This window comes from Lepidochelys kempii, chromosome 20, assembly GCF_965140265.1.
Source record: "Lepidochelys kempii isolate rLepKem1 chromosome 20, rLepKem1.hap2, whole genome shotgun sequence".
Lineage (NCBI taxonomy): Eukaryota > Metazoa > Chordata > Testudines > Cheloniidae > Lepidochelys > Lepidochelys kempii.
This window is the reverse complement of record NC_133275.1, coordinates 4,514,339-4,539,588: the sequence shown is the minus strand read 5'-3', so window position 1 is coordinate 4,539,588 and position 25,250 is coordinate 4,514,339. Positions and strand designations below refer to the sequence as shown.

Genomic DNA, 25,250 nt, shown 5'->3' with positions numbered 1-25,250 from the left:
GAACGTAAGTATTAAAGATAAACCTGTATACAGTAAATAATAGCCATATAAGGCTCGCCTATCATTAAGGCTGACATTTTTCATGCTTCAGCTCTGTATCAGAATGACTTTTTGGGGGAAAGTTACATCAAAAACGGTTTGGTCGTTTCCGAGAACGAGGTTAGAGGAAAGTAGGTCATTTTGCCAGTGTTCAAATGTACTTATCTCAATGCTGCTGCATTCTGTGACAGTAAAGAAAAGCCATCCCCCTAGTTCACTGTGACTACATATAAGGCTAGCATGCTTCATCTCAGCCCACAGGTGACGTTTTGGGGTGAAAACTTGTAAGACAGTCTGTGCAGCCGCTATTGAATGGTTAGCCTTTACGAAAGCAGTGCATGCTGGGAATCACAGTCAATTGTAACTGGAAGACCAGCAGCTGGATGTGGTACTGGTCTAAATAAGCTTGATTTCATCCAGTTTTAAAAGCTAAGAAGGGATGAGCCTGGCCCTGGCTGGAAGAAAACAGGAGTTTATGGCACATGCTCATGTGCTCCAGGATGATGGCCTAGATGTGACCCGAGTCCAGACTCTGCCTCCATGTCTCCCTTCAGTTTTAAATCAGTTCCACAGACGGAAATCCATCCAGGCAGGCTTTCCCCCTCCTCAGCACTCTGGGTCTTACGGCTTGCACACGGCTCCCCATCATCGACACATGCAAATGGTAGAGCTCCTGTGTGCAAAACCCACAGCCAGGCACATGGGGCTTTTGCACGTAAATTCACATGCACATGTGGTGTGGGCATGAAAAACACATGCACGGAAATATACACGCACAGAGGGCTCATTTTGACAATCTGGCTGTAGGGGTCTGCCACTTTATCCATTAACCCTCTTTAAGGGCATGTCCTCACCGCATAAAACTGTGTGTTCTTAACTCAGGTTAGCTCAGTCACATGAAAATAGCAGGGAAGACACAGCAACTTGGATTTTAACTCAGGTTAGCAGCTCAAGATAAAGTCCATGGGGAGACTGAGGTTGAACACAAGTTGCTAACGTGAATTAACGGCTGAGTAGACATGTCTTCACTGCTGTTTTAACCAGGGTTAGCTAACCTGAATTAAGAACATACCTTTTTTTTTCAGTGAAGAGATACTCTAAGACGGAAGCCAGTTCGGAGGAAGCGAGTACAGCGAGCTGCCACCTCTTATGGTAATGCCCCTTGTAATATTTCTTGTCACATTATCCGTGGAAATAGGAACATGGGAGTTGCCAGACTGGATCAGACCTGAGGTCCATCTAATCAGTACCAGATGCACCAGAGGAAGTGCAAGAAACCAGCAATAGGCAAATGTGGGATAATCTGCCCTCCCATGAAGTCTCACCTTAATACTGAATAGAATCATAGAATCATAGAATATCAGGGTTGGAAGGGACCTCAGGAGATCATCTAGTCCAACCCCCTGCTGAAAGCAGGACCGACCAATCCCCAATTTTTGCCCCAGATCCCTAAATGCCCCCCTCAAGGATTGAACTCACAACCCTGGGTTTAGCAGGCCAATGCTCAAACCACTGAGCTATCCCTCCCAGTTAGAGATTGGCTTAAACCCTGCAGCACAAGAGTCTCTGTCTCTTTTTTTCCCTTGCATTATCTGTTATAACTATGGATATTATTGTTATCCACATAAATGTCCAATCCCTCTTTGAATCTTATTACGTTCTTGGCCTCGGGGACATCATGTGGCAGTGAGTTCCACAGTACAATCACAAACAAAATATTTCTCCATATATTTATTGTCCCGATGAACTTTGGGTACTTTGTGTCCTGTTACCTTTAACACAGCAGTCATGAAGACGGAACAGCCCATAAGCACAAAGATCATGAGGCCAGTGACTCTTTGCTCTCGTATCCCGAGAAATTTCGGTTGTTCTCCTGGAGCTGAGCAGCCAGACTCTAGTTTAAGGCTGTTCACATGGGTGATGGATAGAACAGTTGCAGCAACAAACCAGGGCAGCCCCATCACGGAGCACACACCAAGCATTATTGCTACCATCAGAAGGTCCAAGTGGTAGCCACATCCTTTCTGCAAGAAAACAGAATCCAGTGAGACAAGACACAAGCTTTATCCAAGGGGATGATCTTTGAAAACAGACTCATGGGTTGAAATCCTGGTTCACATTAATGGCAGTTTTGCCATTGACTTCAATAGAGCCAGGATTTCACCCACAGATATTAAGGCCAGAAGTGATTGTTATGATTAGCTAGTCTAATCATAACAAAGGCCATTCACAGAATTTCACTCAGTTATTCCATATCTTGAGGTTGAGCTGGAGCACATATTTCAGAAACACAAACTAAACCTTGATGTACGATGCACAAGTTATGTTTTTTAATTAAATGCCATGTAACGATCTGAAAAACACCAATATTACTACAAGAAATAAAGAAGCGCTGAGTTATTTGTGTTCATAAGAATCCTTTCAGAAACAGAGAATTCATCATTTTTATCCAGAAACATTCCAGCAGGAAGATTTTCTGCTTTAATAAAGCACCTTGGAAAACTAACATCCTTCAAGTCTATAATTGTCCAGTCATGTAGAAATTAACTTTGAAGTAGAGTTTGGTGGCGAAACATTTTATTTCCTTTTCTTGTAAAAAAATCGATAAAAATGAAAAACACTCAAGTTTGTTGACATTTTTCTTGAAAAACTGTCCAAAAAAATCTCTTTAGCTTTTGGAAACTGAAAACCAACCAAAAAAAATTAGCTTTTTTAAATATGAAAACCTGGAAATTATCAACATAACCAGATTTTTTTGGCAGAAATTTCCATTTAATCAGAAAGCTATTTTTCATCAGAAAAATTTCAACTGGTTTTATTTTTAAGTAACTAAGAGGAAGTTATAATATGAGTTACTTTGTGGTGTGTCAGACTAATTAATTCCTGTCAGAGATAGTAATACAAACCTCTCCTCGATATTTTAGTTTTAGGCTAATTTACCTGTTAGGAAGATTACCTGCCGAATTCTCTGTTGCTCTGCTCCTTGTGTAGTCATTTAGGGCCTAATCCAGGAAAGCATCGTTATTTAGGACAGCAATTAAGCAACTGCTTAAAGTTAAGCATGTGCTTAAGTCAGGGCCTTGCAAAGTGAGTGCAAAGCTGATGTAAACTGCTACCATTCCGATGTGGAAGCATGTCACGCTCACTTTGCACAGGGGTAAATGACACAAGGTTCAGAGTAATGGAGAATCAGGTCTCTTCATCCACTCCTCAAACACTGTTACCTTGAGTTTATGCTCCTTTCTGTTTATGATAACAGCAGTGATTTGCTGGTCCATGAATATCAAGATGGTGCAGAGAAGAGCTGGGATGAGAGCTGCTAACACCGTCCACCAGGGATTGGGTCCTATCGGGCTAATAATCCACCCACGGTCATCTCTTGTCGGCTACAGCAAAATACACACAGCATAATAAAAGCCATTTATTGAAGCAACTGTACCATCCATTCTCAGTCATTTTTCTATCTATGTACTTATCCAGCTCCCAGCTCCAGAGTACCTAAGGGCCTCACAGTCTTGAATGTCTTTATCCCCACAATACCCCTGCAAGTAGGGCAGTGCTATTGTCCCCATCTTACAGATGGGGAACATGTTACTAAAGAGAACATTTTCAAAAGCTTCTAAAGGATTTAGGAGCCTATGGCCCATTTTTTTCAAAGTAATTTATGCAAAGTAATTTAGCCCATTGATTTAGGCTCCTAAGGCCCAGATCCTCGAAGGTATGCCTTACTCTCATTGATTTCAATGGCAGTTAAGTGACTAAATATCTTTAAGGATCTAAGTGCCTAAGTCACCTCTAAAAACAGAACATCCCCAAGCCACTGGAGTGCTTTTGAAAATTCCACCCTGAGAGTTGAAGAGGCTTTCCAAGGTCACCCAGGGATTCAGTGACCATATCAGGACAGAGCTCAGATCTCCTAAGTCCCACTCCTCCCTGATCCAACCACTAGATCCCACCGCTAGGAACTGTACCCAGGAATCCTGTCTCTCAGTTGCCCCTGCTTTAATCACTAATCCATACACCCCATCCAGAAACGGGAATAGAACCCAGGAGTCCTGAGTTCTAGTCTGCCATCCTCCATCCACTAAACCTTGCTGCCTTTCACAACATACAGCTCGTTTTAAAATGTCATTACAAATGTGGATTGTTCAGTGAAACCAAATCTGTTACACCATTTGATTACCTTGAAGACACTGGGCACTTGTAGCTTTGGTGATGGGACTCCAATTAACAAATCAAAAGTCACCATAGTGACGATAGTTAAGAAAACAGCAAAGTCACTTATCATGGCTCGTACCTGGTATGAGAAATTAAAGAAGCAGTTGGCATTAGTAAGGCTGCGAGTTTGTCATGGAGGTCACGGAAATCACGGATTCCGTGACTTTCTTGAACCTCCGTGACTTCTGCAGAGGCCGGTGCAGCTGGCCTAGGCTGGCTGCTGCTGGGGCAGTCTCAGACAACCCCCCACCCCAGCAGCAGCAGGTGTTTGGGTGCATGTGGGAGGGGACTAAGGGTTGGGGCAGGGGAGGGGGTAAGGGCTCTGGGTAGCACTTACCTTGGGGGGCTCCTCAGAAGTGGCGACATGTCCCTCCCTCAGCTCCTAGCTCCACGTGCCGCCTCTGCCCGCAGGCACCGCCCCCGCAGCTCCCATTGGCTGTGGTGCCTGGCCAATGGGAGCTGCGGAGCCGGCGCTAGGGGCAGCACGTAGAGCTAGGAACTGAGGGAAGGACATGTCACCACTTCCGGGGAGCTGCGAGGAGCTGGGTAGGGAGCCTGCCAGCCCCACCAACCCCCGCCCAGCTCCAGTGGGGGTCCCGGGCTGCTGTCCCCTGAGCACCCGCAGTGCCCCCCAGACCACCCGCCCAGGCACCTGCGGCACCCCCAGGACACACCCCCATGACCACCCGCAGCACCCGCCAGGCCGCCCTCCCACGAGCACCCGCAGTGCCCCTGGGCCATCCCCCACTAAGATTGTCAGCAGTATACAGTACACGTCATGGACAGGTCACGGGCCGTGAATTTTTGTTTACTGCCCGTGATCTGTTCATGACTTTTACTAAAAATACCCATGACTAAAATGTAGCCTTAGGCATTAGTAAACTGTCAAAACAAAGCAACAGACAGTACAGTCAAAGGCAAATGATCTTCCCATTGAAATTCTTTCCCTTTTTATTGTTAAACGTAATGTTAATTTTTAGCAAACACCCAGATTCAAGCATACTTTTTAATACATGATTCTACCATTCAGAATTGTTTTTAAATCCCCAGATTCTTCCCTTTAGGAACACATCAATACCCACAGTCAATTCCAATAGTCCTATTACTTTATCCATATTACTGCAGTCTCAATTTAGCAATATTGGTGTTAGTCCAAATTCTTCAGATGCCTTGGAGTGCATGCAATGAGGTTTGTGGGCACTGGCTAGATCTCACTGGACAAGGATCATTCTAAATATATCACATATATACCCTGATGTGCCAGAATCATGCCATGACATCTGCTTCAATACATGGAGAATTTGGTGATATTTCCACTACAGCTGTTTGAAAAACGTTTTTTTTCTCCCCCAGGAAAAATGTTGATTGTCAGACAAAATATTTCAGGCAAAACTCAAAATATTTCCATTTGGAAATACTACCATGATGCTGCATGGGAGATGTAGTCCAAGTGCCTCAAGCTCTCATTCCCCTCTATAGTCTGGGCTCCCAGCTCAAACTACATCTCCCAGGATGCACTCTGATCATCCCTCTTGTAAGGGGAGGCAGTGTAGCACAGGAGTCCCTGGCCATGGTGCATCATGGGTGATGTAGTCTACCTGGGAAACCCAGACCATAGTGGAGGATCGGGACATGAGATCAATGAACTATAGTTCTCATGAGGGACCATGGCAAAATTTATGACCAGTCCTAATTTTCTCACAGCCTTGGAATTTATATCAATATACACTAACGAGAGCTACCATGAAATACTGGTCTTTCAGGAAAGAGAGGGGTGGCAGTTAGCCACCATCTTCTACCTACTCTTGTCGGGAAATAGTGGCTGGTTTTAAACATCTTCAGTGCGCCAGACATGATGAAGGTGGTGAAGAAGAGAATGCAAGACCAGAAGAGGACATCAGGTGTGTAGGGGCCATGGTGCCCACAGGCAGGTCCAGTAAATTCACCACGCATTTTCCGACATTCCTGGAGAAACAGGTAATCAAGACACCACCATAAACACACACAATGCCCATGATACACCACAAATGTCATGTGACATCTCAATAAACGGGCTCTTTAAAGGCCTTAGTATCTGCATAGTCTAAAGACAGCATTCAGAACTAAATCCTGCAATTCTTACATAGGCCAAACTCCCACTGACTATGATGTGCCTTTGGCTGACAGCATGTAGCTTTAATATGCATTAGGTAGCAACATGTAGGAATGATCAGAAGGGCTGTAATGATTTATGGATATTAACACCCTCTTGTTACAAGTGTTGGCCGCTAACTTTTTTCATTCAGAGATTTGAAGCCTTGAAGGGAGAGTTAGATCATCTAGTAAGACCTCTGATCCCCTAACTCTGAACTTGACGGGAGTAAACTATTATTTACTTAAAGTCTCCATCCTGCAAACACTTAACAGATGAGAGTCATCTCTCGGGGTCACGTTTTCAAAAGCGTTCATCGCTCTACGGTTCCTGTCATGACACGAAGGGCCAGATTTTCAAAACAGCTCAGCACCCAATCTGCTGACTAGAGCTGGTCAGAAAATGGATTTTCTGTCCCTGTGAAACATTTTGGAATGTTGAGAAAAAAGGAAAAAAAAAAAAAAAGGTTCCAAACCATGACAAAAAGCCAAAAATTTTAAAATTTTTCGCAAAATGAGATTCTTAAAAAAAATTATTTTGTGGGGGTCATTCGAAACGTTCAATAAATCTGAAAGGTTTTGTTTCGATTCTGAGCACTTTTAAAAATGTATTTTTATTTTTTATACAAAATAAAGTAGGTTTCAAAATGAAAAATAAATTTGAAACAAACAAAAATAAAAACTTTTGTTCCAAATATATAAAACCGGGGACATTTCAATGTGTTCTGTTTTTTTCCTTTACTTTTTTTCGAAGTGAAATTTTACTGCAAATATAATTTCACAGAAAATGTAAGTTGCATCAAAGTGGAATTTTCAGATAGAAACCTGTTTGGACAAAATTTTTGGGACCAGCTGTAGTGTCCACCTCTTTTGACAATCTCTTCCTAATCATTGGCATGTTTATGCCTTAAATCACTTATTAACCTTGGGTAACCAAGAACTCATCTAGCATGACATCCGATGAAGTGAGCTGTAGCTCACGAAAGCTTATGCTCTAATAAATTTGTAGGTGCCACAAGTACTCCTGTTCTTTTCACCTGAATCGTTGCACTAATGACCTAATTTGTGCAAACAGTGCTGTTTACTAATGGAAAAACAGTAATGGAAATGTAATGGAAAAACATCTGAGAGCATTACAGTCCTGCCAAAGTGCATGTGATCTTAATAGAGTGGAAATGACACCGGCTTTATTTAAAAACTACCCCCTCAAAAAAAAATGCAATAATGTTTTACATCACAAATTGCTAGCAGAATATGGGCTATATTGGGGTTGCCCTGTAGCGTGCGCTAGAGTGCTGAAAGGGCAGAGAGAGCTCACGCACAAAGCGGCTGCAATCTGTCACCTAATGGGTCAAGGAAATTGTGGGGAGGCAAAGAGACACAACATTGCTCCAGGTCTCACGGGAAGCTAGCTAGGAATCGTCCCCTGCTAGCAGCAGCAGGCTACCGAGCCAACACTAGAGGAAACACAGGCTATATAGCTACAGAACAGGTGCAGTCCCTGCTGCTCCTGAGCATGGGGCACTGTTGCCAAGTCTTATGATGTTATTGCAAGTCTTGTGATTTTTTTTTGCTCATGGTTTTTCAGGGGACTGGACTCATGAGGCATTATGCCTGCCCAGGGCAGTCATACTCTTCAGATTTGCTTGCTCAGGCAGGGCTCCTCCAACCTCCCCTCTCAGCTCTGACCAGGCTCACAGAGTCAAATCCTCATAGGTGCAGGCTTAGACATTACCAGTAAAATACATTTAAACTGGCAGCTACCAATGGAGATGCCTACTTGCTGCACAATGGCTATCGAACAAGCATGGGGTAAGTTAGGGTGCAGTAAGGAGGGAATAGGCAGCAGGTTTAAAACAAACAAAAGGAAGTATTACTTTACACAACACACAGTCAACCTGTGGAACTCACTGCCAGGGGATGTTGTGTTGTGAATGTTGTGTTGCCATCATGTCTAACAAGACTAATCAATTGAGGTGGGCTAGTGTCAGCAGGAGAAAAAAATCTTTTGTAGTGATAATCAGGATGGCCCATTTCAAACAGTTGACAAGAAGGTTAATTGATTAGTCTCATTACAGTTGGTAATGGCAACACCCATTTGTTCACGTTCTCTGTATATATATATATATATCTTCCTACTGTATTTTCCACTGCATGCATCCGATGAAGTGGGTTTTAGCCCACGAAAGCTTATGCCCAAATAAATGTTAGTCTCTAAGCTACCACAAGGACTCCTCATTCTTTTTGCTGATACAGACTAACACGGTTACCACTCTGAAACCTCTCACAGAAAAAGGAAGAATTCAGGGCAGGTGAGAGAGGGATGGAAAGGAGGGTTAAGTCAATGATAATGATGGAAGGAGAAGTGAGTTCTCATGGAAAAACCCACATGAAGTGATCAGAAGATTTTGGGAAAAGACCTCTATGTTCCACACAGGGTCCCCGATTCCAATAAAGGACTTAAACACACACCTAGTTTTAAGCAGTTCCCCATCTCACATGCTTAAAGAAAGCGATATGCTTAAGCACATTACTGAATCCGAGTCCCGGGCTTGGAGTAATGAGGCCCCAAATCAGGAAAGCACTTACGCACGTTCTTAACTTTAAGCGTGCACTTATGTCCCATTGACTTCAATAAGACGTAAGCGTGGACTTAGTGCCGAGCACAGGATTGCTTTCCTGAACAGAGATGCTTTCCTAAATCAAGGGCATAGGCAGGCTGCATTTACTGCTTGGGTCTTTGCGGATGATCACCTCCCCTGGCCAAGAGAATGCTGGTCCCAAGCATTTAAACTCGAGCTGGTCAGGAAATTTCTGACAAAAAGTTTTTCCATCAGAAAATGCCAGCTATAACTTTTGGTAGGAAGGGGTTAGTTTTGGCAACATTTTCACAGAACCTGGATGGGATGTCAGGGGAGTGACCCCTGAATAGCCAATGGCCTGGGGACTAGGGCACTCAGCTGGGTGATAGACAGAGCAAGGACTTGAAACTCCCGCATGCTAGGTAAGCATCCTATCCACCAGGCTAGACTCAGTCTCCCTCTGCCCCACTATTTTCTGGCAGAAGGTTTTATTTATACAAAGTGCAGCAGCCCCAACAGAGATTCTGACTATATATTCCAGCTGTTATGACACTCACCTGGAGACCCAGGTTCATCTCTCCTCCATAACAGGTAGAACAGGTCTCCCCTAGGCCAGGTGAGCACTGTAACCACCAAGCTATTGCGGAGCAGGCCTTAGGCTCGCTTGCTCCCTCTCTCTCTCTCTCTCTCGTATTCACAGGAAACGGTGGAAGGTTTCCGTTTCATTGTGGTGAAAACAAATGCTGAAACCTTGACATTTTTTTGCAAAAGAGAATTCCTGTTTTCCAGCCAGCCCTAATTTTAAACTCACAAGAATCTGAACTGCATCATTTGTATTACAGTAGTTCTAGTCCGGTTTGAGACCTGGGGTAACTCAGGGAATATAAGTAACAATCAGCAGCATGAAAAGGCAAAGCTAACATTAGCGGGAGTGTGACATGATGGTTATTTGGACTTTGACACCCTTCTGCTCCCTTCTGATCTGTATACGGTGACCATACTGCAAGTGTGAAAAACTGGGACAGAGGGTAATAGGCACCTATAGAAGACAAAGCCCCAAATATCAGCATTGTCCCTATAAAATCGGGATATCTGGTCACCCTAGATCTGTAATATGCCACAGATAAGAGCACAAAGGCCCAAGCACTTACACTGACAGTGAGGTTTGCCCACTCAATCGCAGAAGGGACAATCTTCCTGTCGCTCCAGAACTGTAGGGTTTGATTGCTGGGATTGTCAGGAGCAGCACATTTACAGCTAAGAGCAAAGAAAACATATTAGGGTTAAAGTATCAAAAGAGGGGAACTCCTCAGCAATAACAGAACCTCATTGCATAATAATTATACTTTGCTTTTAATTTTGGGGGAAGATATGCTGTATTCTTAGGATTAAGCTCAAAAACAAAAAGGTTTAAGAGCAAAACTGAGCTCAGCCTCCATTACAGAGGCACAACCAGCACCTCCAAAGCGAAATATGTACCATTATCCACGCTGTGCAGATGGGGAAACTGAGGCAGAGAGCGGGGAAGGGGCTTGTTCAGGGGCTCCTGAACGCAGGTCTCCTGACTCCCTGCCCAGTGCCCGAACCACTAGACCATTATAATGCTCTCAAAGTACATAGCAAAATGCCAGTGGTTTCTAGGTGTTGGTGGATTCCCTGTTCAAAAGTTCCCACACCTCTGTGGCACATCTCTGCGCTTTACCACTAAACAGTCACACATTATGTCAGCTGGAGTTGAAGAAGCTTAGTTTTTGCATTAAGATCCAATCCAGCAAAGCACTTAAGTGTGTGCTTAAATTCAACTCCTGACACTTCTATGGCCTTCACCATCATATCTGAGCATCTTACAATCACTGGTGGATTTAATCCTCCCAATTCCCCCGCGAGACAGAGAAGAATTATTACAGGCACATTAAGTGATTTTCCCAGGATCATACAGAAAGCCTGATGCAGAGGGCTTGTCGACAGCTGTTCCAGAAAAAGGCAGGATGTATCTTCAAAGCAAAATAGCTAATCCTGAACAACACGGTGTGTGGACACTTATTCTGGAATGTTCTTAATCCACTTCCAAAGTGGATCCTGGAATAAGAATGTCCACACAGGGAGCTATTCAGGAGTAGCTAGCAACTGAAGTTGGGTCTCATGAACCCCAGCCCATTGTTCTATCCACTGTTTATTTTTTATTAAACAGTAATAAGTCACCAGGACTAGATGGGATTCACCAAAGAGTTCTGAAGGAACTCAAATGTGAAATTGCAGAACTACTAACTGTCAACTGTAACCTTTCATTTAAATCAGCTTCTGTACCAAACAACTGAAGGATAGCTAATGTGATGCCAATTTTTAAAAAGGGCTCTAGAGGTGACCCCAGCAACTACAGGCCAGTAAGCCTGACTTCAGTACCGGGCAAACTGGTTGAAACTACAGTAAAGAACAAAATGGTCAGACACATAGATGAACATAATTTGTTGGGGAATAGACAACATCGGTTTTGTAAAGGGAAATCATGCCTCACCAATCTACTAGAATTATTTGAGAGGGTCAATAAGCATGTGGACAAGGGGGAATCCAGTGGATATAGTGCATTTAGATTTTCAGAAAGCCTTTGACAAGGTCCCTCACCAAAGGCTCTTAAGCAAAGTAAGCAGTCATGGGATAAGAGGGAAGGTCCTCTCATAGATTGGTAACCAGCTAAAAGACAGGAAACAAAGGGTAGGAATAACCAGTTTTCAGAATGAAGAGAGGTAAATAGTGGTGTCCCTCAGGGGTCTGTACTGGACCCAGTCCTATTCAACACATTCATAAATGATCTGAGAAAAGGGGTAAACAGTGAGGTGGCAAAATTTGCAGATGATACAAAAGTACTCAAGACAGTTAAGTTCTAGGCAGACTGCGAAGAGCTACAAAAGGATCTCTCAGACCTGGGTGACTGGGCAACAAAATAGCAGATGAAATTCAGTGTTGATAAGTGCAAAGTAATGCACACTGGAAAACGTAATCCCAACTATACATATGAAATGATGGGGTCTGTAGCAGGGTGATCACCCACTCCGGGCCTGAAAGGGTTACAGCCAGCCCTGGGAGAGGGTTGGTGCTGCGAGCCAAAGGCTAGGCTGATGGGGAAGGCAGCCACAGCTGGGGCCACGCCCCAATCAGGCCACAGCTGGCCTTATAAAAGACTATGAGCCAGGCGCTCAAGTAGTCTCTCTCTAGCTGTGAAGAGAGAAGGGCCTGGCTGCTTGGGAGCTCACCAGGGTGCCCAGAGTGAAGCAGGGCTGGGGAAAGGCCAGAGGAGCTAGGGAGCTCCCGGCTGGAAAACCCCCAGCCTGCAGGCCTTGCTGAAGGCCTAAAGCAGGTACTGGGGTTGCAGAGGGGCAGCCCAAGGTTAGGTAAAGGCAGCAGGTCCAAACCCTCCTTGCCAATGATGAGTAGTGCAGACTGCAGTCTGCACCAGTGTGTGGGGGGCTAGATGAGGACTGGCAGTAGCTGCTGAGGCAAGGTGGGATAGAGGATGGGGATTCCCTAGAGAGGGGAGACCCAGACTGGGGGGGTACTACAGGGGGCAGAACCCTGATGTAGAGGGGCACTGGGTCTGGGAGGGACATGAGGGCCTGAAGCAAGCGGGACACTGGCCTGCAGAGGTGCTCCAGAGGCTGGAGAGAGAATTCCCAGGATGATCAGCGGGAGGCGCTGCACTGGTGAGTTGTGCCTTGCTACAGGGTCTAAATTAGCTGTTACCACTCAGGAAAGAGATCGTGGAGTCATTGTGGATAGTTCTCTGAAAATACCCACTCAATGTGCAGCAGCAGCCGCCAAAAAAGCAAACAGACTGTTGGGAATCATTAAGAAAAGGATAGATAAGAAGACAAAAAATATCTCATTGCCTCTATATAAATCTGTGGTATGCCATAATCTTGAATACTGAGTGCAGATGTGGTCACCCCATCTCAAAAGAGATATATTGGAATTGGAAAGGTTCACAAAAGGGCAACAAAAATGATTATGGGTATGGAACAGCTTCCGTATGAGGAGAGATTAATAAACCTGGAACTTTTCAGCTTGGAAAAGAGATGACTAAGGGGGGATATGATAGAGGTCTATAAAATCATGACTGGTGTGGAGAAAGTAAATAAGGAAGTGTTGTTGTTTACTCCTTCTCATAACACAAGAACTAGGGGCCACCACATGAAATTTATAGGCAGCAGGTTTAAAACAAACAAAAATGTATTTTTTTTCACACACAGTACAGTCAACCTGTGGAACTCCTTGCCAGAGGATGTTGTGAAGGCCAAGACTATATAACAGGGTTCAAAAAAGAACTAGATAAATTCATGGAGGATAGGTCCATCAATGGCTATTAGCCAGGATGGGCAGGGATGGTGTCCCTAGCCTCTGTTTGCCAGAAGCTGGGAATGGGTGACGGGGGATGGATCACTTGATGATTCCCTGTTCTGTTCACTCCCTCTGGGGCACCTGGCATTGGCCACTGTTGGAAGACAGGATACTGGGCTAGGTGGACCTTTGGTCTCCCCCAATATGGCTTTGTTCTTATCCATGGACTAGTGCCGGTCCCCGAGATCAACAAGCTTAGGAAGGCAACAAGCTGGTCTCTGTTATCAAAAAAGGGTGAGAAACGCTGCGCTAGATCATCTTCATCTAATCACATGTTTAAACCCTTCTTATTCAGCAAGGTGCTGCAATCCTTCTGAAGTCAATGGGAATTAAACGTGTGCTTAAATGCTTTGTTAAACGGGGTTGAGCTTAGGCACATACTTTGCTGAATCAGCATCTTACTGTCCTGTTTGAGAGTAGCTTTAGAAAAGGAGGGGGGGAAAAACCCACAAGATGAACTTACTAGTAGAAGGTAAGGTGGTCGAGCTGGCTGTGCATGTGGACGGGGTAGGTTGCCCCTAGCTTAATCAGTTTCTCTAGAGCTTCGTAGATGAAAATGATACAGATCAGAGAAGCAAACGCTTCTTCAGTAAAGCGAGTGATGTAGCGTACTAGGGAGCTGGAGTCTGTTGCCACAAGGACGATGCACAGGAAAGCAGTCCACAATCCAATACTGGTTCTCAGGGAAAGGTAGGAGAGTGCGTAGTCTCTGCAAAAAGGAGCCAGGGACATGCGCCAAACGTCAGAATAAGCAAACAGGTGCACAGTTTTCAGTGAATGGCACAGGACATTTTATTCACACATTAACGCTCTTATGAGGACCAATTTAGTACATCATAGCTCTCCAGGCCAACTACCACCAGTCCAGGGTGTAGACCAGACAGAGAAGAGCTCAAATCTATTATTATTATTTATTATTAATTAATCAACCTAGCAACAGCCCAATTAAGCCAGGCACTGTACACTTCTATATTAAAATTTCAGTCCTTGCCCTTAAGAGCTCACAGTCTTCAAACACACACAGGCATAACATTAAGAATGTACAGTCCTTAAATTCAATGGAACTAGTTACTATGGCTGGTAGGAAATTTTCCATCCAAAAAAATTTCCATTGAAAGAAAAGTGGATTTCCAATGAATTTTTTTTAAGTGTCTGCTTTCTGCAGAAAATTTGAGTTTTTGTCAAAAAACTGAATGCTTGGAAATGAAAATATTTCAGCCGGAAATGAAAGATTTCACTTTTTGGACAATTTTTCAGTATTCAGATTTCTACCCAACAATCAATATTCTCTATGGGGGAACCACTTTTCCATCAGCTCTATTAGTTAAATGCTTGAAGTTAAGCATGTGCATAAGTGTTTCCAGGATCCAGACCTAAAAGACAAGACATATGAAGTGGATGAGACAAACAAGCATTTGGGGATGGGGGCTAGGAACTTGAGAACGTGCGTAACTTTAAGCATTTGAGCGACCCATTCACAGCTCATGAAAGTAAGCGTATTGTTCTCTGTTCCAATTTTGATTAAATCTATTCAAACTATTCCAGTCTTACACCACCACTCACAAAAGCAGCACCGTTTTCTTTGCAAGGAGGAAATAAAACCGTATTTTACACCCTGTTATTCTTTTAATCTGCCACCTGGGTCAATTCTGTACATTCTAAAGAGCACACGCCTTACTTGCAGAACTTGAACAAAATCTTTTCAAACACCAACACCGGTCCGGTACTTCCTAAGATAGTGAGGGGTTGTCCAGCGAACAGAGAGTACACAACTCCAGTCATCGAGGCGCCAAATAAGGATTCTATTGCACTCTGAAGTTAAAAACAAACAAACAGATAAATATTCCTCCATCTTTAAGTTTTACACACATTGGGTCTGAATCTCATTTACACTTAATCCACTTGACACTGCTCTGTCAGTGCATAAGGGTGGGCGTAAACTCTATTCACACCATTTTAAGCTGAATATACGCTTCCAGAGCGCTGTACGTGGCCTTAGTGGAGAATCCAAGTGATTATTTTCAAAAGAGACTAACACCCGGACAGATTTTTAATGGGAATCCGGCACCCAAATCCCTTAGTTGGTTTGAAAATCTCAATTTGTGTCTCTTTGCTTGGATTTTACATTTCTAAATAGCAATATGTATATGGATGTAGTACTAAGGGACTTTACTCAGCGACCGAGGAGGTCCTTCCCAGTCCTATATTCCTTTTGATGGAACGAAATACACTGCCTCAGTTTTCCCGTCTGTACAATGGAGATAATGATAATGCCCTCTTTGTAAAGTGCTTTGAGGGCTACTGATGAAAAGTGCCAGATAAGAGCTAGGGATGAGTATTGTTTATGGATTGCAGTGTATTGGATTTAGTGAATAAAATCTCGAAATGCCTCTTCCTTCCTTAAGATTGTATACAATTTGGGGGGTTCTGGACTCTATCCCATGACTGCAAAATGCAGGGCCAATCAGAGGGGGCCCAGGAGGGCCATTTGGCGGGGGCCTCAAATTTAGACTCTTTTTAATTTTTTGGCATTTGATAAGTTTCACAACTTTTTTTTCTGCGCATCCCTATCAGACCAGAATGTGACATGCTCTCTCAGCTTAGAGCTGCAAATTTAAGGAAATAAGAGATGTGATTTGGTAAAAGACCTAATTTTTTTATTAACTGATATAGATTTTGTCATATTAAAGAGTTTAAAATGTTCATAAATATTAATAAAAATATATTGCACAAGATTAGACCATGTGTCATCATTTTTTATTTTTATTATGGCTAGGGGCCTCAAAAGCTGGAAGTGGCCTGGGCCCCTCTGGACCTCTGAGAGGGCCTGCATATAAAAGAACACATGCATGGTGCTGAACGAAAGTGGCGTGGGCTCATGGCACATTCTTGCAAACCTTTACATAAATACACAACCTGTGGGGGTGCAGGGAGATAGTAACACCGGCAAAGACAAGATGAGGAGTTGTATGGTCTAATGCAGCGCAATGGGAAACCAAATTACGAAAGACATTGGACTCGTGCCCACGGTGGCTAGCCCCTGCTGCCCCTCCTATTACAACAGCTACACTCGGTTTTTAGCACACTAGCTCAGTCGGAGCTAGCACAGATTGGCCTCCTCCAGCTAAAATCTACACCTCCAGCTCCAAATAAGTGTAGATGTACCCTGAGAGTTTTACACGGACACCCATCACTTTCTATCTATGCCTCTCATCCTACCTCCAGCAGGATCTTAATTTTAAATAGCTATCACTCAGCCAGGTTAGGGTTATTCACCCATCCAAACTGAACGGGCTGCCCCATGGAATATCAGCTTTGAAAATGTAACATTGAAAGCTACGCTTTGTTCGCGTGCCCGAAGCGTAAGCAGCACATGCCATGGAATTCCATGGGACAGCGGCTTTGCTGATGTGAATTGATATCGTTCCACCAAATCAGTCCGTGCTGACAACTCTCACGAGTTTATCACGAGCCTCATCAAATTTGGTAGGGTTTCTTAAAGCTCCAGCTCCCGGAGTCAAGTGATTACATGAGAATCTCAGCTTTCATTTAAAAATAAATAAATTTTTCTAGCCTGCCTGGTTGTGGAGAAAACCTGCCCCCTAAAGGATCAACTAGCAGAAGGCAAATCAATAGAACTCAGAACATATTAGCAGCAGTGAAATTCAATGCCTATTGCTCTTGGTGTTCTCTGATGTAGCTTGTTCTCCTGGGAATCATACATTATGCATTAGAAAAAAAATATTCTTACTATTTGTCCGTCGGTCGCTTCTCCAAGCAGCCCCCCAAAGGTAATCACGGGGGACATGCAGGCACAATATAGGAAGAGGAAAGACGCCAAGCACTGCAAGCTCAGAGCATCCCTGAAGTCACTCCAGAACCAAGGAGCTTTTCGTTTCACATCCATGATCAAACCACCAAAGAGCCTGCAAAAGAAAAGAAAAGGAGATATTTTCCCCCCTATTGGGGACAAGAATGGCAGGTTTTGTTTTGTTTTTAACAAGAGACAAGCAATGCTGTCCTGTAAAGTCTGTTATGTTGCAAGCCACCCTACGCCTTGCTCTGACACTATTCATAATGAAATGATGCCTAGCTCCAATGCTTTCCATCAGATCTTAAAGTGCTTTACACAGGTCGTAAGTTTCAGGAACCCCATTTAAAGATGGGGAAACTGAGGCACAGAGAGGGGCACTGACTTGCCTGAAGTCACCCAACAAGCCAGTTGCAAAGCCGGGAACAGAACCCAGGTCTTGTTAGCCACAGTCCAGTGCTCTATCCGCTACTGCTATACATTAAATTTTCTGCGTTACTGGGCATATGAACAGCGTTACGTTCTCAATCATTTTTATACACTAGGGCTCCTAGGTGCTACGGTGATACAAACACCAGTATAATGAGGAGTTCCAGTGCTGTTCAAATAATTGTTTTCACCCCACAGCGAGAGATATCTGGATGTAACAACACTCCTGGTTGTGATTAAACCTAAGATCCCTAGATCTTAAAGCATTAGCTGCTACGGCTTGACCTAAAGAACCAGCCATTAGGATGGAAAGATAGGTAGGTACGATAGCCTGGTGGATAAGCCACTAGACTATGGGGAAAGAACCACGCTCAGTCCCCAGCTCAGCCAGAAAACATCCCGCGTGACATTGGATAAGACACCTAAGGTATCATGTGTCTCATTTCCCCATCTGGAATATGGTGACAGTCCTCCTCTGCCTAGCAGAGATGCTGAGAAGATAAAACCCATTAGTCATTGGCAATGTTCCCTCTAATTTTTGACAGGCTGCGTGCGCAAAAAATTTCTTCTGTGCAAATTTTTGCACTTCTGTGCAAATATTTGTGCGTGCATTGTTTCGCCATGTGCGCGGGGTTTAGGATCTGTGTGCGTGCACACACGCGCACAGCTTAGAGGGACCAGTGGTCGTTGGGATATACTCAGATACTACACTAAAGGGGGTCATATGAGCACAGAAGCTCGGGGACAGTTGCAGGACCTCTCTACATGGTCTAGTCTCTAGAGAGAAACAAAGAGCCATATCATGCTAATGAGAGTTGCCCCTATGTTTTGCTACCCCTTCCTCCATGGAAAATTTTGACAAAAAATGATTTCCCCCTCCCCTTCTTTTTGTTTAAAAAAATTCTGAGAAAAATCTCAGCTTATCTGTGTAATACTGAAATCCTAAGTATTTTTATTTAAAATGGCACTGCAGTGCCTCATGGGCATTGTAGTTCAACTACTTTATGTTCCCATTCTCCTGTACAGGCCAGGCACTCTGGCAGGACTGCATCTCCCATGCTACACCACCACCACAAATTGCTATGATGCAGACACTCCCCTCAAAAGGGGGAGAAAGTGGTGCATCATGGGAGATGCAGTCCAGCTAGAAAGCTCCAACCATAAAGGAGAATGGCAGCATAAGCCACCCAAACTACAACTCCCACGAGGCACCATTTTGAATGGAAATATTTCAGTTACAATATTTAGGTTTCGATATTGTGCCAAAAAGTCAAAATTTTCCCTTAGAAAACCTTCCCATTTTCCAGCCGGTTCTGTTGTTAAGGCTTATATTCTTCCTTTAATCATTAAAATGCATCCTTGTGGTATCTGACTCAAATTAAGGCTCTTTATCCAAATGTTCCTACCTACAGATATGCAAGATACAACGCATTACTGGTCATAAACCACGTTGCCTTGTGCAGGAAACACACTGTCTTTACTAATGACAGGTTTCAGAGGAACAGCCGTGTTAGTCTGTATTCGCAAAAAGAAAAGGAGTACTTGTGGCACCTTAGAGACTAACCAATTTATTTGAGCATGAGCTTTCGTGAGCTGAGCTGTAGCTCACGAAAGCTCATGCTCAAATAAATTGGTTAGTCTCTAAGGTGCCACAAGTACTCCTTTTCTTTTTGTCTTTACTAAGCCATCCCCTTCAGCGATTCTTGTCGTTTGTGTTTGTTAAGAGCTCCAACAAGCTTGATTGGTCCCACAAAATCCAGGAACTACTCTGCTTAGACTGGAGCATCATCATATACTGGGCACCTTATCTATTAACTAATTGATAACTAATTAACAACTGTATTAACTAATATAATACACCTCTCCATTTTAAAGTGGTCTCAGGACAAGTACTGACCCACATAGATCCATTTTTCCCCCATGAGCACATTTCGGAAACAAAATATTTTGATTTTTCAATTGAAAAGGACTTTTTGTTTAGAAATTTCCTTCACTTTGATTTTTAAGAAATTCACGCATGTGAAAACAATTGCTCCAAGTTAAACAAAACACTTCATTCAACCCCACATTAATGTTCTAGACTTTTCAATTGACCAAACAATGTTTTGTGTCAACTTGAAACTTTTTTTGCCCTGACTGTTAAAAAATTATTATTATTATTTATTTGTATTATCTTAGCAGGTCAGGGCCCCTGTCACGCTAGGTGCTGTACAAACACAACAAAAAGACAGGTGCCAACCCCCAAAAAATCTATTATTCGCAAAGCTCTAGGGCAAACTTTAATGAGAGGCAGATGAATGTTTAATCTGATCGCACTAACCTTCCTGTTCGTTCAAGTTCGGGTCCACTGTGCTGTTCTGGCTCAGTATGGCAAGCAGTGCCATTAGGGACACCTGGCATCTTCCTCTTGTCCTGTTAAAACAGAAACACAAGAGCGAGATCTTCGTGGTGTTCTCCTCTAGATCCCAGGCATCTGATTGTAAGACACTCTTCCGTGCTTAGTAGAGTGTGCAGGAACTGGGTAGTAGCCAATGAGAAGCACAGTCAGGAAAGTAACAAATACTGTCCTCACGGATTGTATTTTCTAAATGGACAACCAATCTGATTCTTTATTACTGTGGGACAATCTCCACTCATTGATACATTTTGCTTTCCACAACCAAATCTCTGTACAACTTTTCATGAGCGATGTACGCGAGTATTCGGATTCTAATATCTAAACTGTACTGTTAAATCTATTCACCTAAATTTGGGTTATTGCTGATTATATACTCTATGTATCATATGACTTTTAAAAACTAACTTTATATTTGTGGATAATCTAAGCACTATACCCAGATGTACAGACACTCTTTTCCTAACCTAGGTACTATATAATTTTTTTAACATTAGCTTTAATACAAATTTTAAATTCCCTTGTGTGTGAGCTGCTCTGGGAGGTTCTGGTGGCTTCTGCCATAACAGAAAGGCCCACTAGAGAGCTACCAAACTATTTAAAGGGGTACTACCCAATTCCTATACACTACACTAACGCCTTGATCTTGCAAACACAGATGCATGCTGTTAATTTTATGCTGTCAGTAGCACTTCACACACAAGTAAAGTGATACTCATGTGTAAGCAGTGGCGGATTAGCCACAGGCCCAGGGACCAGCCAATCAGGGGACCCCAGAAAAATAGGTGCCCCCTGCCTTTACCCCGCTCCCGCCACCCGCCCGGCACTCCTACTGGGGAGCAGGGTTGGGGCACGGTGTCTTGCCCCGCTCTTCCCACCCAGCTCTCCTGCCAGGGAGCTGGGGAAGCCCCTGTGTCCTGATCCCGCTCGCCGGCAAGAGTGCTGGGTGGGCGGGGGAAGCCCCCACGCCCCGACCCCATTTCTTCGTCAGCAGAAGCTCTCCTGCCAACAGAGAGCTGTGTGCACAAGCGCTTACGTCAGTGTCACTTAACATCGCTCAGGGGAGTAGCTTGTTCACGCTGTTTCTTTCACATTCTATTTTACCTACGGTGACAGACGTCCTGATATTAGGGGCTTTGTCTTAGATGTGCAAGTAAACCTTCATCCCCCCCGAAAATAAAAGCGTCCCAATTTTTCACACTTGCTATCTAGTCGCCCTAATTGTATCCAGGGCAGCATTAGGACCTTGCCAATCACATCTCTACACTGAAACATCCAGCCTCATTAAGCAACTCTGCTGCAATTATTTATTGATTTGTGTTCATTTCTTCTGACTTGCACACGGTGCTCGGCCATCAGTTGCAAAACCAGAAATAGAAGTAAACAGCCCCAAACTCCCACTCCACAAATCAACCCCTACCTGCCTTTGAAGGTTGCACTAACAGATGCACTTTGCGCAGGCAAAAAAGATGGACACCCCATAGTCTAATTTTGGACTGGACTGACACAGCTAGATCCAGAGCTGATGGTCTCTCGCACCGAACAGTGTTCCACCAGCCGCTCTCTTTGAAATCCAGACTGGCCACCTCTGCTATCTATCTAAGTACTTATGTGGCCACCATTACCGTAGTATCTGCATGTCTCACAATCTTTAATGTATTTATCCTCACAACCCCTCCGTGAGCTAGTGAAGTGTTCTGATTACGGCTTGGTGTTTGCCATGGAGGTTGCGGAAGTCACGGATTCCGTGACTTCCGGCGACCTCCGTGACTTCTGCAACAGCCAGTGTGGCTGGCCCCAGGGCCACCCAAGCAGGTGGCCCCGGGGACCACCAGAGCAATAGCCAATGCAGCTGGCCCTGGAGACCGCCTGAGCAGCGGCCCCGGGGCGGACGGAGCAGTGGCTGGCCTCGGGGCTCTATCCCTCCAGCAGCAGCCAGAGCAGACGCTGGTCCTCCCCCCCAGGAGGCTCCCCCCAGCAGCTGGTGCTGTGTGCTCCCCTCTGGCAGCAGCCCCCCAAGATTCAATCGGGGTATTTATGGTATAAGTCATGGACAGGTCACAGGCCATGATTTTTTGTTTCTCGTCCATGACTTTTACTAAAAATACCCATTTAAGTCGTAGCCTTAGCGATGATCCCCATTTTAGAGATGGGGAAACTGAGGCAGAGAGAGGGACGTGATTTGCCCCAAGCATGGACGACAGTTGCAGAGCCATGAATAAAATCCAGGTCTCAAGTTCCGTCCTGTGCTCTGTCCAGTATGACATACTGCTTCACAGGGGTCTCTTTTGTACAGTTCCTGCTCAGACATCCCCGTCAGCCATTCTAGTCTCTCTCTTATTCTGGAAGTGAAAAATGTTACCTACCTGGGAAGGTAAATTTTTCGGTGGTTCAATTCTAATCGATGGATCCCATTCTCCAGGAGGCAATACCGTCACCTGATCCAGGAATTCATCAATACCAGCTACAAGGTCAGCACGGTCTTTGGCTTTATAAGCAACGTCATGGAAAATCTACAAATAAGAGAGTAAGGGTTAGGCATGCTTAGCTTGGGAAGGGGAAACTGAGGCAAAGAAAGATGGAGTGACTTGCCCTTTGGGGGTTAGACTAGATGACCCTTGCAGTCCCTTCTAACCCTATGATTCTATGTCACACAGCAGTTCAAAGACAGAGCAGGGAACCAAAAACAGGTCTCCTGAATCCCAGTCGAGTGCCTTATCCACTAGATCACACTGCCTCACTTGAGTAATAACAAAAAGACCATAATAATGGGCCAGATTGTCAAGTGCTAGTTGACTAGAGCTGGTCAGAGAATGAGGTTTATTCCCAGATAAAATTTCAAGAGCTCAGTGAAAAATTAAAAAAACAAAAATATTTTGATTCTGAAATGCCACTGATTTGCCTCATGGGAATTGTAGTTTGCTGACCTCATGCTCCCATTGTCCTGTAAAAGCCAGGTTCTCTGGTCAGACTACATCTCCCATGATGAACCATGGCCTCCCCTCTTGGACAGTCACTGGCTGTGCTGCATCATGGGAGATGTAGTCTGGCTGGGGAACCCAGCACAAAGAGGAGAATGGGAGCCTGAGGTGCTTGAACTACAAGTCCCATGAGGCACTGGGGTAACATTTCAGAGTCAAAATATTTCAGGATTTGGCCATTATATTTCAGCTTTTGACTAAAATATTTCAAATTTCAGGCACTCATTTTTTCAACAAATAAATCAGAATGTTCCACAGAACACGCTTTTTGCAAAATATTTTGCTTCGTTCAAATTAAACTCAACCTTCCATCAAAAAACAGTTTCAATGGAAAATTTTCAGACAGCCTATTCCTCGCCCATAATAAGGGCCTTTGAGCGGAGTTGTTGAAAAGCCGGGCACTTATTTTGATGCCTAAATGGGGGCTGAGCTATTTTGCAAATTTGGATTTTGGCTGCTGCTGGGGAAGAGAACAAACTTCCCTAGTGTTACACACCCATCCTGATCTCATTCTTTATCTGATCAGTCTGGAAACAGACAGTACATGCCCTTAAATCCTGGGCTGAGAGAGGGAATGATTTAGAAAAGGGCAGAAAACAAGGAAATGCAAAGGAGAAGAGCTGAAATTGTCACTTGTGCCATACCATACCTCATCTGTCATGAGAGTAGCCATTGACCTGCCAATCTCATGGTACTGATGTGCTTTCCCTTCTGGTCCCAACAAGAAAAATAAGAACCTGGCCACATAAAACAGAGAAAAAATGCCCTTATTAAAATCCTGGTAAAGAGCAAAAAAACTGTGTGAAGTTTCCAAAGGGATCTGCACAGTAAATCAGCTTCAACAGGAGTTAGCACACAATGCTCACAGACTTGCAATGGGCGTTAGGCACATTAATGCCCCTGAAAATCTCTCCCTTTAAGTGTATTGCTTCTCTAAAAACTTCACTTCACCCACTGGATGGAGTTCATTCGGAACCCATCCCTGTGCACTGAGCTGATAAAAGGCACAAGAGTAAAGCTGGCCTGAGTGTACTGGGACTTTCCATAGATTTTTTTTGGATCAGATTTGAATATATAGACATATTTTAATTTAATTTTTTAAATATTTTTTAATTTTAAAAAAAGGTAAAGTGTTTTTTAACATCCTTACCTTGTTGGGATCGGGACTTCTGTCATGCCTGAGAGAAGGACAGCTGGCGTCAGACGCACGAACACCACCAGGGGACGAAGGAGGAAATCCAACTCTCCCACTAGAACGTTGGAAGCTTCTGCTCCAGTAGGAATTTTCTTCATGAAATGAAGCTCCGCCTAATTATGAAGAAATAATTTTTCAGACAATTAGGAGTCACTTCTGCAGATCAACAGCTGCACCTTTGAGGCCTGCTCTCTCCACAGGTTTTATATAAGTTTAATTATTCTGGTTGGAGGGCGTGCTTTTCTACTGAAATCATTAAATCGATACAACCGTAGCATGGATGCAGTTGTACTGTTATAAAGATGCCTTTGGACTTGTTTACATGGGAAAGTTTTTTCTGTATAATCTAAGGAGAAGAGATGAGCTAATATTTGATATTATGTTCGGGGGGGGGGAAGAGGGGGCAAACCAAAAAAATCTGAAACAAAATTCAGTTCGGTTCCAGTCAAAAACTGAATGTTTTCGATTTTTTTGGTAATGAAACGGGGGGAAAAAACTGAAGAAAAAAATTGGTTTTGGTCAAAGAAAACATTTTGGTTGATCTGAAACTAATTTTTTTTTTAATTTCATTTTCATTTCAACCAAAAATGTTTTGTTCAACCCACAATGAAATGTCTTTGGGGGTACTTCTGTTTTGGGACATTTTGGGGTACTTTGACTTTTTGGAAAAAAAAACACAATTTTTTTTCTGTTGAAACTATTTGCCAAATTCAACCCAAATTTGTGAAGTGTCACCACCCGGAAAAATCTATTTTTTTGGCAAATTTCTCAAAAAAATATTCCTCAAAAAAACTTCACCCGGCTCTAATAACGAGTGAATTTAAATCTATATAGTTATTCCAGTATAACCTCCCAATGTGGAATAAGCATCACATGCCAATGGTTGATCTCAGTGGACAAATGGTTAAGCCAAGATGGCCCAACCCAAGGGCCAAACCAAGTTGTAAGAACTCAGGAACAGATTTTCAAGTTCTCAGCACCCACAATTAGGATCTGATTTTAAAAAAGCTCACCTCCAGTTTAGGCACCTAAATAAGGATGTCTGTCAAAGCACTCAGCACTAGCCCTCTGCAAATAA

The 25,250-nt window shown here is 43.7% G+C and overlaps 1 protein-coding gene across 3 annotated transcripts in view; it reads right to left on the bottom strand.

Annotated features, from left to right (window-relative positions):
* The window catches only part of SLC4A8 (solute carrier family 4 member 8), a 73,162-nt gene that overhangs the window by 8,933 nt on the left and 38,979 nt on the right, over positions 1 to 25,250 (bottom strand). For all 3 annotated transcript variants that reach the window (XR_012155693.1, XM_073318321.1, XM_073318320.1), the window contains exons 8-19: positions 24,128 to 24,285; positions 23,627 to 23,714; positions 22,363 to 22,509; positions 19,922 to 20,013; positions 17,113 to 17,287; positions 15,040 to 15,173; positions 13,825 to 14,070; positions 10,121 to 10,226; positions 6,061 to 6,222; positions 4,223 to 4,336; positions 3,264 to 3,425; positions 1,812 to 2,063 (exon numbers count right to left, since the gene is read on the bottom strand). Coding sequence is in view for 2 of the 3 variants with exons in the window: in XM_073318321.1 (XP_073174422.1) it covers positions 1,812 to 2,063; positions 3,264 to 3,425; positions 4,223 to 4,336; positions 6,061 to 6,222; positions 10,121 to 10,226; positions 13,825 to 14,070; positions 15,040 to 15,173; positions 17,113 to 17,287; positions 19,922 to 20,013; positions 22,363 to 22,509; positions 23,627 to 23,714; positions 24,128 to 24,285 (1,836 nt within the window). In the remaining variant the exon portion in view is untranslated. The remainder of the gene's footprint in view (positions 1 to 1,811; positions 2,064 to 3,263; positions 3,426 to 4,222; positions 4,337 to 6,060; positions 6,223 to 10,120; positions 10,227 to 13,824; positions 14,071 to 15,039; positions 15,174 to 17,112; positions 17,288 to 19,921; positions 20,014 to 22,362; positions 22,510 to 23,626; positions 23,715 to 24,127; positions 24,286 to 25,250) is intronic.